Source organism: Salvia hispanica, chromosome 2 (genome assembly GCF_029641045.1).
Source record: "Salvia hispanica isolate PSC_SH4W2 chromosome 2, Shi_PSC_v1, whole genome shotgun sequence".
NCBI lineage: Eukaryota > Viridiplantae > Streptophyta > Magnoliopsida > Lamiales > Lamiaceae > Salvia > Salvia hispanica.
In genome coordinates, this window is record NC_142693.1 from 46043701 (window position 1) to 46057901 (window position 14201).

A 14201-nucleotide genomic window follows, 5' to 3' on the forward strand; every position below is an offset into this window, starting at 1 on the left:
TTAATATTTTTAAAAAAATCAAAAATAAAATTGAAATTGGGACTGGATACCCGATTATTCGGGACTGGATACCCAAGTCGGGTATCCGAAATCAAAATCGGATCGGGTATCGAGTACTAAAATTTGGGAAATTCGGGATCTAGTACCCGAATTTTTTGGATCGGGTATCCGCGGATACCCGATTTGACAGGCCTAGTGGCATATTTTAAAATAGTAGTATATGATTAAATATTAATCCCATATTTATGGTGGCATATTTTAAAATGCTAGTATATAATTAAATATTAATCCTCGTCACAAAGCTATTTTTTTCTCATATTTATGGTACTTGATTATATTGGCATATTTTTTTGAAAGAGCATATGATCAATCCCCGTCACAAAGCTATCATATCACATGTATGCTAAATATCGTTTGATGATACAAGAAATAATATTTTTTTTATTTTACAATTTGTTCCTTGTCTCCTATTTTCAAATTTAACATATATATACTCCTTCCATCTTAAAAAAATAAGAATATATGAAATGGCACAGTAATAAATGCATAAATGGTAAAGTAAAAGGAAATAGAAGAAGATAGTTAAAATAGTATTAGTGGATAGTGGGGTCCATATTATTATTACATGTGTTTAATGGTGAGCACTATTGGTATAAATTATAAATAAATTGATATATATGGGTAATGAGTTGGGGTAAACTTTCCATAAATAATACTCTCTCTGTCCCATAAAAAAATGTGCACTTTTCATTTTCGTCCGTCCCACAAAAATATGTGCATTCCATTTTTGAAAATTTATATCAATTTAATAATATAAGCCCATTATCCACTAGCACTACTTTAACTACCATTCTCCTCCTCTCTATCATTCTCCTCCTCTCTATGACTTTGCCATACTTTTCTCCTTATCTCTCTTACTTTACTAATTTTGTCTTAATTCTCGTGTCATACTCATTGCCCATATTTTTATGGGATGGAGGGAGTAATAAGTTATTTTATGAGACGAATGGAAAAGGAAAGTGACTCTATTTTTGGGAGGGAGAGAGTATACCTTATAAAAATCAATTTCTACGTATAAAAAATAAATTTTTTATAATAATTTATTTTTTAAATAAAATAAAAGTATAATTTTGCAATGGCTCATAATTAAAGTTAGATGAATTAGTTAAAAACTATAAATTTGTAGTGTACAGTCCTTCAAAAATAGAGAAGTAAATGTTGCATTGTTTGAGAGAGTGTCTTATAGATAGTTTTTCAATTCCAATATTGTTTGTGAGTTTAGACTTGTGACAATTAGTTTTGCATTCAGAAGAAAAAACTCACTTTCTATATAAACTAGTTTCACACCCATGCCATGCCCGGTACATTTTATTTTATTTGATCGAATTTAAATTGTTTAATAAATAAAATTTAATAAATTTTGAAATAAAGTAACATGGACACACATGTTGATTTGAACATTGTTGGATCTCTGGTATAAATAAAAGTGGTCATATATAAACAAATATATAATTTATTTTAAAAATTATTGTTTAATTATGTTAACAAACGTTACTATTATATATATAGGGGAGCATTAAGGTCCTTACACCCCTTTAGTTGTTATACACAAAACAAATCACAACCATATAATAGATGGATTTGATGGATATAATTTAAAACACTCGATCTACATTATTCGGCCATTTTCGTACAATATCGAAGCAAAATTGGCATAACAATGATTTACAGAATCTGTTTTGAACTACATATCCACAATTTCCGTCATTCTAATTAAAATTGGCTACACACATTCCCTCTCTCAGTATTACCTCACTTTTTCGTCTCCCTCACATTCTCTCTCTGAAACCCTACTCTCCCCAAATGATACACATACCTTAGTGGTTTGGAGTGGAAATGTGTTACTACTAAGTTGTGTCAGACTCCCTTTGTCCCATGATAGATAACACTTTCTTTTTTAGTTTTTATCATAAAAGATGATGTCACATTTTCTCTTTTGAAAAATATTCTCTCTCAAATCAATATGTATAAAATTATATTATCTCTCACCACTTAAACAAACAATATCTCCTAAAATCTCGTGTCATCATCCAAGTGTGACATCTATTATGGGACGGATGGAGTACTTTGCACCATGAGTCACTTGGTTCAACGCACTTATACAGTGTCATCAAATATTAAACCTAAAATTCAGCACCATATTGCCCTTCGAAACTACTGACATATCGGACAATGATCTTTCCTTATTACTGACATATGCAAAAGTACTTCAAAAATAGAACAAGTGTGATAATACAGTTTGGGTGTATCAAGGAATGGAATATCTAATGAATATGAGTGTTTCATAATTGTGTTATAAACATTGAGCATCTTCATATCATGGGGCGATAGTTATAATAGGCTTTGCCTGTAACATACATGAAGTCACATTACTAGCATGTTAAGGGGATTTTACACATCTTATAAGATATTTGGAGAGCTTATAAACTGTCAAAGTGTTAGAACAATCTAACCTAGCTTGTGAGTTAGAAAGAAAATCGTATTACAAGAAAGAGAGAATTATTAATCAATGGGAAATGGAAACAGAATGCATCTTTCTTCTAATTTTTTTCACGATTGAGAGTATCAACAGTTAGAATTTGTATGCTACTGAAATTTCATACATACCATTTTCGTGAAGCGCAGAGGATTATTGCCACGACTAATTGGTACCATCCATTTATAGAGGAGCTTCTCTTCAGTTTGTGGCTTTCAACTTAAATGTGTCTGCACCTCAAACAAAATAGAGTAGAACTACTCACGTCACTTTTCTAATAAATAAGAGCTAAATCCATCACAAAATTACAAAAGAAGCATGTTTGACTGAGCTTAAAATTAATACAGCATTTAGGACCTTATAAGCTCTTGAAAAGTGTGTGGAAAAAAATAAGCTCTCAAATAGCTTATAAGAAGTAAAATAAGTTCCAGTAACTTATAACTTCCCGAAAATGTAAGTTCCTCATCCTCGTCTTATTTTTTATAGTTAATTTACAAAAAACCCTACTATATTTTTTCAATAGAAACCATTCCCATTTCCCCTTTTCTGATTCTCTATATCTATCTCTCTATCTATCAGATATCTATGTCTAACTACAACTTCTGTCTCTTAACTCTCAGTTCTCTGTCTAACTTATGAGCTTAACTTTTCAAATACTTTGTCAACTTATAAGCTCCTTAGATTACATCTTATAAGATCTTGGGAGCTTATAAGCTGTCTAAAATACGCTTAGCCAAACACCCTCTAAATTTCAGATAAACTTATATAATCTGGAGAAGTACTGGGCAATGTCAAAGTAGAGAGACAGAGAGAGAGACCTTTTTGAACTCATCAAAATGAACTGTGTGGCCAGTCATGTCGGCATGCCATAACCTTGTCAAAGGGGGGTACATTTTGATATTAGTTCACAATCAGACGGACAGACCCTTGATGTGCAGTATCAGCATCACTAGCTACTTGCTTACCAATGCAAAGGCAAAATGTGAAGACAAACTATAATATTTATAGAAACAAAACAATACATGATAATGGGTAAAACCTCACCTTATCCTCAGGTTTAAAGTGGCTGTAGTCAGAAAATTGATCTAAGAAATCCAGGAAGTCTGCAAAAAAATCCTGAAAAAAAAAATCCTGAAAAGAGAATGCTTCCGACCAACCAACCAACGCCATAGGAAAACAACAAAGAGAAAACAGAAGATAAAGAATTGCAGCAGGCCACATGCAAATTCTGAAGGGATTAGAAACTAATAAATGGCTATGTTCAAGGGTGGCCATTCTTTTAGCATAATAAATGTATATTAGAAAATGTAACCCTAATGAAATTTGCTTGGAAGTACTGTATGTCTATGTGTCAAAAGCAATATCTTTTTCCAGCTGTCTATAAATGAGAAAGAAGTTTTTCAATCAAATGGTACACTCCACCGACCTGAGCACTGAAAATATGCAAAGGAAGATTAAATAAACCCTAATTTGATAGAGTGGGCATGAATGTCAAGCTGATTGCTGGCTGTTTACACAATTTCAGGTAGGCATGAAGACTGAGTGTAGCTTAGAACAAAATTACAACAACAAGATTGGTACACTTCAAGTTAATGAGAACAAGAATTTTCATGAAGTCTACACGTTACAGATAGAATTACATTCCAGATTCAGTTACTGGTTGAGGTTAAGTTTTGGTCTAGAGAGCACACGAGGAGCAATCATCTTCTAGTGAGCCATATTCCAATTAACATCTCAGTCCAAATCGAACTTCATAACTTAATTGCTGATGGACTGGAAGATACTGAAGTAATTGACAAACCCTTTCTTCATAGAAAAGAAAGCTGATCTATATCTTTCTTTTAAGCTCCTCAATCAATTTGTCATTTCTGCAAAAGCATGATACACCACACATTTACAGGATCCCAAAGATAAGAAAGAGAAAGCAAATGATAAATATGTAAAGACAAAGCATAAGTATACCACAATCCAATCACATGCATTGCCACATTTTTTTATTTTTCCAACGTGAAAAGGTAGAAGAGTCTAAATGCAGTATAGTAGTCAAACTCTAGCAACCTTACTATTCAGTTTTGTGATAATACGGTCAACTCTCAAATATGAATGTACCACAATCCAATCACACTACAGACACCGCTATTTGATGGACAGTGATCCTTTCCCTTGATTTATGCATTGATGGAGAAGATTGATTATTTTCTCAATGATATAGGTTGATCATTTCCTTTTATTTCATTTCCCACAAACATAACTAGGAAAACTGAATACGACAAAGTGTAGCATTTGCAATACTTGGTTGTAGAGATTTGGAAATGGAAATGATGCACTCTTAATATGTTGAAACTGCTTCGGTTGAAGACTTCCATTAACAAATGGTGAAGGATTTATAAACTAGAGCTGCACTTGTATGCCCACTACATTCCATACTCACAAAAGTCACACTTGGATGATGGCACGGGATTTTAATTTTAGGAGAGATTTTTTAGTTTGTTAAATAGAGAGAGAGAGAGAGTAGTTGAATGCATTAATGGGGTGAGAAAAAAAGGTAATTGAAGTAATAATGAAGAGAGAGATAAGGTGAATGAGTGCATTAATTAGTATTTTCCAAAAAAAGGAAAGTGATATCTTCTGTGAAACAAACTAAAAAGGAAATTGTGACATCTACTTGAAACGGAGGGAGTACTATAATTAACACTTTAATCACTTTAATTAAAACTAAATAATCTTAATTAATATTTTAATTCATAATTGGTATTTAAGGCAGCGCACACCAGACGCTCACGCTGACACAAGTCTTTCTCTATAAACTAACAAGGCCGCACGCTAACATAAATTTGAAACTGTATCTTGAAAGTCGCTGAGAACTAGTCAAGGAGCAAATATGGGTCAAAATTCTCTTTTTATGGTGCGTTGTTTGACCTAGATACTAAATACAACTCCACAGGCCAAAGTCAGGCGCAAACTCAGATGGATAGGTGTTTAGACAGAGATCAGACGGGGAAGGAGAAGCATGAAGCCATATATATCTTCAGCAACAAAGTTCAAATTATTGGTTCATAACCCAAAGTTTGAGTTTTACAAATTTTCAAAAGGCGAAACACATATTTAGGTCGATGTGCTTTTACTGGGTCATTGTACTACTAGGCAAACATTAATAGTATAGGAACCTCAAGTTATGGTTTGCCTGAAAAAGAAAGAACTTACCACCATTTTTAACACTGGTGCACGCGTTCAGTGACTCATGGGTTGTCTCATCACAATCAAGCACATCTGTATCTTTTAACATCTGGACATAGTAGTTGACTATTTGTTGATCCAGCTCATAGTAATATTCCATTTTCTTCAATGGTTTCATGTCCAGGTCAATGAAAAATGCCTATGAGATTGTAAAGGAATTTGGTCAGATAAGAACAATAACATGCAAAACAATAATAAGTTAATACAAAAATGGACATGAAGATTTAATTCCGAAATTATATTTCCATGTGTCGGTAACTAACTTCACAGTTCACAGAGTGTATCTCATAAACAAGTAACAAGAACTTTATACATAAAGCTAGAACCAGAAGGAAGTCCGTGCTTCTAATCACATAGCATGAAAAGACATAAAAGTGTTATTGTTAATAACTTTTTTTCCCGGAGTTTAACAAGTTCATGATTCTATATCACAAACAAAATAATTATAATAACATACAGAAGGATAAATTGGTGTCCACCTTGTAACAAAAGGTTTGCTTGCTTGCTTCCAGAAAGACAGCACGATGTGGAGACTCCTCATCCATATTTATTTTGGGCTTAAAACTAATCATCATACTTAAGTCCTTTGCTGTGGCTGATATCAAGTAATCCCTCACAATTTTCACTTTATCATCCCTTTGCATTGAATGAATTGATGAATATCTTGCTGAGAATCTTTTTCCACCTATTTTCCGACAGACCACGCAAGGCTGAGAAATAATGTCATAGTAGGCATGAATTGCACCTTCTATATCAATAGCATCAAGCTTCTGTACTTCAAGAAGCCGATTCAACAAGCCAGACTTATAAATAGTTTCAGTGAGAAGATCCACTAAACCCTTGATGTGCATCCCATCCTTTGCTGAAATAACATGTTTAAGTCCATCATGGAATGATTGAGCAACCGCAGAACTAGTGCTGTCTGCAGTGCCCCCCATGCCTCCAAAAATAATCGAACCATTTAAGAAAACTCGAAAATTATTCTGAGGTGTAAGAAAGAGGCCTTTAAATGCTCTTTGTATTCTATCCTTGGATCCAGAAAACAAATCTAGAGGATCATATTGACTTATTTGAGATATCTGCATTGAAAAATCCCTTCAGTTATGCTCAAAGAAACAATTCTGTAAGTAAAAATTATCTCATAGTCTATGAAATATAAAAGTCTCATATCATTGATAAGAGTCAAAATGCTGCAAGCAGACATCGATAATGAAAATCTATTTCCAGGAAATGAATAAGGTTAGGCATTTAGGCATTACCTTTCGTTGATGTAATTTTAGAGCTTGGTGCATCTTAAATCGAGTAAGTCTCTTTTTAACTGCATTTCCCTCAGCTATAAATTCTGAGGTAGGAAGAAATCCGCCTTTGGGCTGTTTTGCAGAATAAGAGAAAAAGTGAGAAAATGTAATAAAAGCCTAAATAAAGTGTTCAAGGAAGTAGGTATCCGTAGAAGAGTTACAATGCACATAAGTAGGATAAACACTAGGAAAGCACCTTTATCTCAACAGACACACAGAAATCCTCTTTGAGAGAACCTGAAGCTGAAAGAAAGACTATGATCAACACATTGTAGTCCAACTATTAGGAACTCGCATGCAAGTATATCATCATTAATCTCAGTTGTTGAGAGCTGATATGCATCAATTAGTGAATAGTGGTCTTTGATAGATAATCTATTATGGCTACTGAGTTCATTGGGCTAAATTACATAGATAAAACTAGCATGTCAAACATAAAATTTTGCATTCCAGCAAAATATCCACAACTGTCCTAATTTGTCCCACACTACACCCTACCATTAGAAATCCATGACTCAACATCAGAGAATAATTTATGTGAAGAAATTCTAGCAACGGCCACAATACAAAGAAGATATGCGCCAAATCCGCCCAAGCAAAGCATAAACTGAAATTCAGATTCAGTAGTTCATCTTTGATCTGAGAAACAAAAGAAATGGCTTTATCTATCCAAACAAACTTGGCATGAATCTATACCATGAGGAAACACTGAATGATCAGTAATTAGAAGAGCCGAGTCACGAAGGGGATTAACTCTGGCAGCATCAACACGCCATGATGGACGCTGGCAAAGAACCTTGTTGTCAACTGCCTCCAAAAATTCTCTTGACACAAGAACATGGATCTGCAGCAAGTTGTATACAAATTTCTATGTTTCAGTTACATTATAAACAAAGATCTTTGTCTTTAAATTGAAAATAAAATGCCTCACTTCTCCATGTGAAGCCAAGTCACCAACCCATTACTCTTCAAAGTGTGCTTAGTTGAAATAACTAAAAATTGAATTTTAATATGTATATCCGTTATGGCCTAGAATCAAAGGAATCATCATGAAACCATATAAAACGCCCAATTAAAGAAGTAAAAACACATCAACTAATAATATTTTTTTACAACATAAAAAAAAAACTTGGATTGTAAACTCAGTACATGTACTGACATACATGTGTTGGACAAAAAAGATAGCAAACATAATGAGCACAGAGATATTATTACTAAAAACACTAATAAGATTCTTGAGTAAGTAGAACCATGGACATGATATTATACACGACAGGGGAAAAGGGCAATTTTCGCTCCAAAATTTTCTAGAAGAATATCTTACCCCTGCATCAACATGCTCTGATCCCAAGAGTGGGCACATTACTTTCTGCACATAAACATGCTCCGCAATTTCCTTTGTAGGTGCTGAAACTATACCTTCAAATTTTCCCCACAAGAGGGATTCATGGTTCACTAGAGCTGAATGACCATTCTCACATTCACGCCTATCATTTGAAACTTTTTGTATCCTTAAAACCTTTCCAACCTAGATGCATGAGAGAAAAGTAAATGCGATTAGACATTTGTACAGAAATGTAGCATCTCAGTATCAAGATACAATATACGGATATATTTGATGTCTCTATTTACATCTTAAGTGATAGGATTGAGTATCTCGTTCCTTAGATTATTCTTCTTAAGTTCTTCTACTCTTGAAAGGACTCAAAATCTCAAATAGTGGCTACTTTTATCAAACAAGAGATTTACCTTTTTGATTCATAAAATAAGTCGTATAGCCTCTTTCATGCACATAAGTCCAATATATACACACTTTTATTCACTTCAAACAAGAGTTCGTTTACATTCTACTTATTTCATCCATTACAAGTAATGATGGTGAACCATAGTTTTAATGAGGGGAACTTCCAGCAAGCTTAAGTTGAGGAAAACATTCAAAAAATGTAAAAGATAGAAATGCATGTATAGTGACTTCATCGTTTTTATTTTTGACTAGTGGCAGTGGAGTTACACCAAAAAGATGTTAATATTTTGCACAGATGAAATCTTTTTACAAGGGTGCAAGATAGAGTTTATTCCATTTCTCCCCTCAGCTAGATTTAAATAGTTTAAAAATACAAAACAACCAAAATCAATCCTATTCCCAGAGACGAGTTTAAATATAAGATAAGATAATTGTCCACATTTATTTACTTACCATTTTCATGTTACCAAACCTTAAAAATGTCAAACTCTAGCAATCAACTTTAAAAGAGAGAGAGTTGTACGAAATGAGGAGAGCTTCCACAATAAGCAAGAACAAGATTCACAGCTCCTTCTCCTCTGTAAGTCCATTCCTCTGCATCTTTCGCTTGCAATTTTGCAGCCATCCACTTGAGTCAAAATAAACAAGCACTTGTTTCCTGTTACAATTTTGCACATCACTTTAAAGTTGGTTTCGACTTCCGACTACTCAAATTACGAAGAAATAGGCTTTCTCTAAATGAATAGAAATAGCATGCATTATGTTTCAATCAATTAGATCACCCAAATTAAAACAATTTTAGTTTTGGATTCGATTAACTCAACGGAGATTATATACGAAACCTACCGTGAGAGTGTGGCGGCCGCCGTGAGCGTCGGCGACCTGTGAATCGAGTAAATCTAACTGAGAAGGGTGAGGATTTATTAGGGGTTTAGAGGGCCCATTTTCTTGAGCTTTCAGTTTTGGATTCCCTTCCCACTCTTGATGGACTACAATTGTCGTGCATGCAATTGCAAATTGTGTGCGTCAAGATTTGGCTCTACTTTGGTTAGGATAACATAAAGATTCGTCATTACGAATACTAATTTATTATGCTCGTTCTTAATCGAATATGAGGGTGACTATAATTTTATTTTATAAATTAATTGTATTTTGTGTTCCATTTGTTTCATCGTTGATTGAGTCATTTTTTTTATTTAAATTTTTTTTAAGATATTTGGGCCATTATTATTTTTCATATTAACTAATTCTCCATCTTACTTTTTATTCTATCTCCATCTCTCTTACTTTATTCATCATTTACTTAACTTACTATTCTTTGTATCTGTGCTGAAAAAAAAGTGTTTCTATTAACAAGGAATGGAAAGAATATCTAAAAGCTAGGTCAAGTGCCAAAATTATGGAACCTCAAGAAGGAAAATTTTGAATTTAGGAACTATCTGGATATAAAGTTCTTTAAAAAAGAATAGCATATCTTTCCATTAATTACTCCTACTTCCTATGTTTCATTAGTGTTGGAATATATTCCTTTTTAGGATCCACCCAAATAAGGGAAAAAGACCCGCCCAAATAAGGGCCACATCCAAGCGAGTTAGAGTGCTCCACCGGGTCGTGTACTTCTATGTACCCAAAGTCCACCCACATATAGATAGACATGTTCACGGTTCGTAAACTGACGGTTCCGATTTTGGAAAATGTGGAACCAGAACCCAACCATGAGGCTATTTCACGATTTCAGTTTCGGTTCGAAAAGCGGTGGTCCCAGTTCCGATTCCAAACCGCCGGTTTTTGTACGGTTCCTCGCAGTTTCGGTTCGGTTTGGCGGTTTTCATTTTTTTTTTGCTATGTAATTTGGAATTTTGGACTTATACAATAAATTGGAACAAGCCAATGGATAGTTTAAATTGAAATAAGACGAATAAGGTGAAAATCATATCAATTTTATTGAATTTCAGTTGTAACGGACAACAATACATTACAATTGTCAATACATATACAACAATGTGATATAATTTACAAGTGTCGTCGGAACATAAATAAAACAACCATGAAATGGGGGGAAAAAGGAAAAAATTGAAAAGGGCTTAAGCTCAACTTAAACTTTCAAAGTTAAACTTTTCAAATTTAAGTTGAGTTGCCTACGTATCCATAATTTTATTGAGGAATCAAAGCCCACGTAGTTCTCTTACCTTGCTTACCTTTTTGGTCGGCCGTGCTCGCCGTTCACCGTCCCCCCCCCCTCATTGATATTGTTGAGCGCCCTCACTTCCGACCTCGTCATCGGTGGAAAAGTCTTCACCATCACGCTCTACACGGAAGTCGAAATCCTGCTCTTGTGCTCTCATGTCCGCCTTTGCCCAATCATCAAGTAACATGTGACTTCCATGTTTTTGGCGGAGAGATTGCTCTTTTTGTCGTCTAGGACAAAACCGTCGACACTAAAAGCTTGCTCAACGGCGATGGTGGAAGCAGGAACGACAAAAATATCCTTAGCCATTATCGAGAGTATCGGAAACTCTTTGTCATGTGTTCCCCACCAATCAAGGACGTCAATTTGTTGAGTAGGAGGACCTTCATCTTGAAAAATAATATTGCGCGATTACAAATATATATCTAACTCACCAATAGCTCTAGTCCTATTGGTTGTAGCACCGTATAGATCTTGTAATTGTGATACTACGTCTGGATCAATCATGACATTGCTATAGTTCCCGCCACCAAAATTAAATGTAGAAGGACTAGAAGCAACACGTACCTGGTGAGTGGTATTGTACCACATTTCATATTCCGCGTAGAGAGCACAAAGTGCACTATCTAACCTGATGGGTTTGGTGCCCCTTGCACAGCGGAAGACTTGTACAAAACAAATAAATCAGATACAGATCAATTTGACCGATTATGCGATTAATCAATTCACATATTAAACAGATAATTGCATGCTAGAACGCAAATAATCCATGTAAATAATCCATGCTTAGAAAATATAAATCCTAAACATGATTTCTACGGTTTAGATTTACCAATTTTGATTCTCCAAAGAATCGTCGATTGCTCGCGCCTTCTCCACGTGATGATCTTCAATACTAGACCACGGATCTTCTCTTTGGTTCCCGAACTGTATTCCGATATCATTGTGGGCTGATCTCACCGGGATACTAGGACGTAAATAAAAAAAACAGAAAAATCGATTTCACGGAGGAGAGCTGGAGAGAAAAAAATCGTCCCCTTCTTTGTGATGGAGTGGACAAAAATTTTAAGAAAATAATAAGGTGTATTTTCTGTCTCCTTTATTCTCCTATTTATATTAAGTTCCTATTGGGCTCAGACAGGGATCTATGGAAGGTTTGGATATGAGCTCACCCCAATTAGCTTTTTACTAATTAAATTGAATCCACAATTTAATACAAGCTTATATTGGAATATTACGAGTAGCCACTACAGAAGTAATATTGACCTCCCCATCCAAATCCGAAATTACAAGTAATCCGGGTTTCAGTTGTTTATATTATTTATTTCCTACGCTTAAGATATAAATGTCCATTAATTAATTAATGTCTGCTATGTACTTAATTAATTAACATCTTATTAATTCCAAGAGTAGACTTAACAAGAAACACTTATTTATTATTCATAGAGTAATAAAACTTCAACTGGCCAGTTTTCCAAATAATAAAACCTTGTTCGAGCTCCTCTTGAGGACATTATCAAACGAGACTCACCTCGTGCACGATTCAACATAATAGAAATCCTAGCACCGCTAGATATTAATCACCACAACCCAATATATCAGGATTATTGTATTGCGAAAAACCTGCACCATTTGATAAGTCAAAGTAATGCATAATCAATATTGTATGCTCAATGGTAACATATGTCGATTAAGAAATAGTATTTTATCAAGACCCAGTCTTTCAGTAGATAGCATAAAGACACATCTTGCTGTTAGATCCGTTCAGTGCTATACCACACCAACGTCATCTTATTTCAGTAAGGCTTAGAAATATGCGGACTGACATTGCAACCCTTCACGATAGGTAGCCAAAGTCTATCTAGGTTGTGAAATTCTTCTTTCTCTTTTGCAAAGCATTGCATAGAACTGACCGTGTTACCTTAAAGTGGACGACGCCCACAACCGGTCTACTAAGCAAAAGACTTAGGCTTTGTTTACTTCTTATGCATTTAAATGTTTGTAAAACATCTTATAAATGCACAAGCAAACACAATGTAATAATAATACTGATTCTATTCGTGCGAAACTGCTCGAATAATACTGAATCGGGTTAGAAGTGGATTGTAGAGTTTTCCGTATACAAGCAAGATTCTATTCGTACTCGAAACATGCTTTTCAATATACAGATATATGATTCCTAAGATAATCTCAACATTCTTTTTAGCAATCTTAAAAGGACTTAGATGCTCAGAATGTAATTAGTTTCTCTTTAATCCTTTATCTTAAAACTGGGTAGACAACCAGTTTTCCTACGCCAGATGCCAATCTTAGTTGTTTGCAACTTTTGTAGATTTCATCATCGTAGAGTACCAATAATACCATATTTAATTCACTTTCAACTTCCTTGTGCTTACAGCACTACTATGGGTAAAAGTCAAATTCCAGACATTTTACAATTTTGATAAAACACATATACTCTGATTTAGATGCATGCCTATAAACACGAAGGTCTTTATAAGCTTCATATCATGTGTTTTTTTCCCTTTATTACATACCCATTAGGATGTTCCATTTAGATGATTTCTTCAAGACTTCTATTAATAGAAAGCTGTCTTGACAATCATAATACATTCATTCTAATTTATGTAAGTTCTGATAGACAGTAGGATCGAATAAATCCTAGCACAACGATTGCGAGAAGATAATTCTCTTTGCGCATAACCTATTGTCATTGTCTAGCCATTTGAGATCCACATTTACACTTACAAAGATACTTGCTCCCACTGACTGACATAGCCTGTAGGTAGCATTGCAAGTCTTATAAAACATGTTGTCTATCTTAGATTGTAATATGGAATCTATCACCTTTTCAAAGATGATTATCCAAAGTAACTAATGCTACATTGTAGTTAAAGGAATTATGTTCAAGTTAATCTAAAACTGAATCTTATGACACTCTTAGACCCATGAACCTGTTGTGTTCCACAGGAATGCTCCCACTACGACATGGTTCCTACAATCTTAGGTACTGAAGTTGATTTTATTAGTGCAAAAGTTTCTAATGGTATGACTTCTTGGTAATTTGGAAAATATCCCACTGTTAGGCTTGTAGTTCATCTCTTGATCTTCATTGATGAACTTTTTATTAGGTCTAAATAAACCTGCAAGTATATAGAGTATATATAGTATAGCTAAAGGTTAGTACCGGATATCGAA

General features: G+C 34.4%; 1 protein-coding gene and 1 pseudogene across 8 annotated transcripts; both read right to left on the reverse strand.

The window, feature by feature from the left end:
* LOC148932515 (uncharacterized) overlaps positions 1 to 14201 on the reverse strand; it is a 151366-nt pseudogene that overhangs the window by 103143 nt on the left and 34022 nt on the right.
* On the reverse strand, positions 1654 to 9808 carry LOC125202745 (inositol-pentakisphosphate 2-kinase-like). Of its 8 annotated transcripts, none has more exons than XR_016135879.1 (13): positions 9662 to 9808; positions 9339 to 9473; positions 8396 to 8599; positions 7768 to 7915; positions 7268 to 7314; positions 7033 to 7143; positions 6253 to 6852; positions 5741 to 5912; positions 4338 to 4404; positions 3581 to 3652; positions 3355 to 3489; positions 2668 to 2766; positions 1654 to 2407 (listed from the first exon to the last, which is right to left on the reverse strand). XR_016135879.1 is itself a non-coding variant. In XM_089065857.1 (9 exons), the coding sequence occupies exons 2-9, from the start codon at positions 9438 to 9440 to the stop codon at positions 4391 to 4393; spliced, it is 1392 nt and encodes a 463-aa protein (XP_088921983.1). In that variant the 5' UTR covers positions 9441 to 9473; positions 9662 to 9808; the 3' UTR covers positions 4097 to 4390. The 8 variants fall into 8 exon arrangements, 3 of the variants coding, with proteins under 3 accessions (XP_088921983.1, XP_047957150.1, XP_088921984.1); XR_016135880.1 differs by having other exon boundaries at positions 3355 to 3492; XR_016135878.1 differs by having other exon boundaries at positions 3355 to 3496.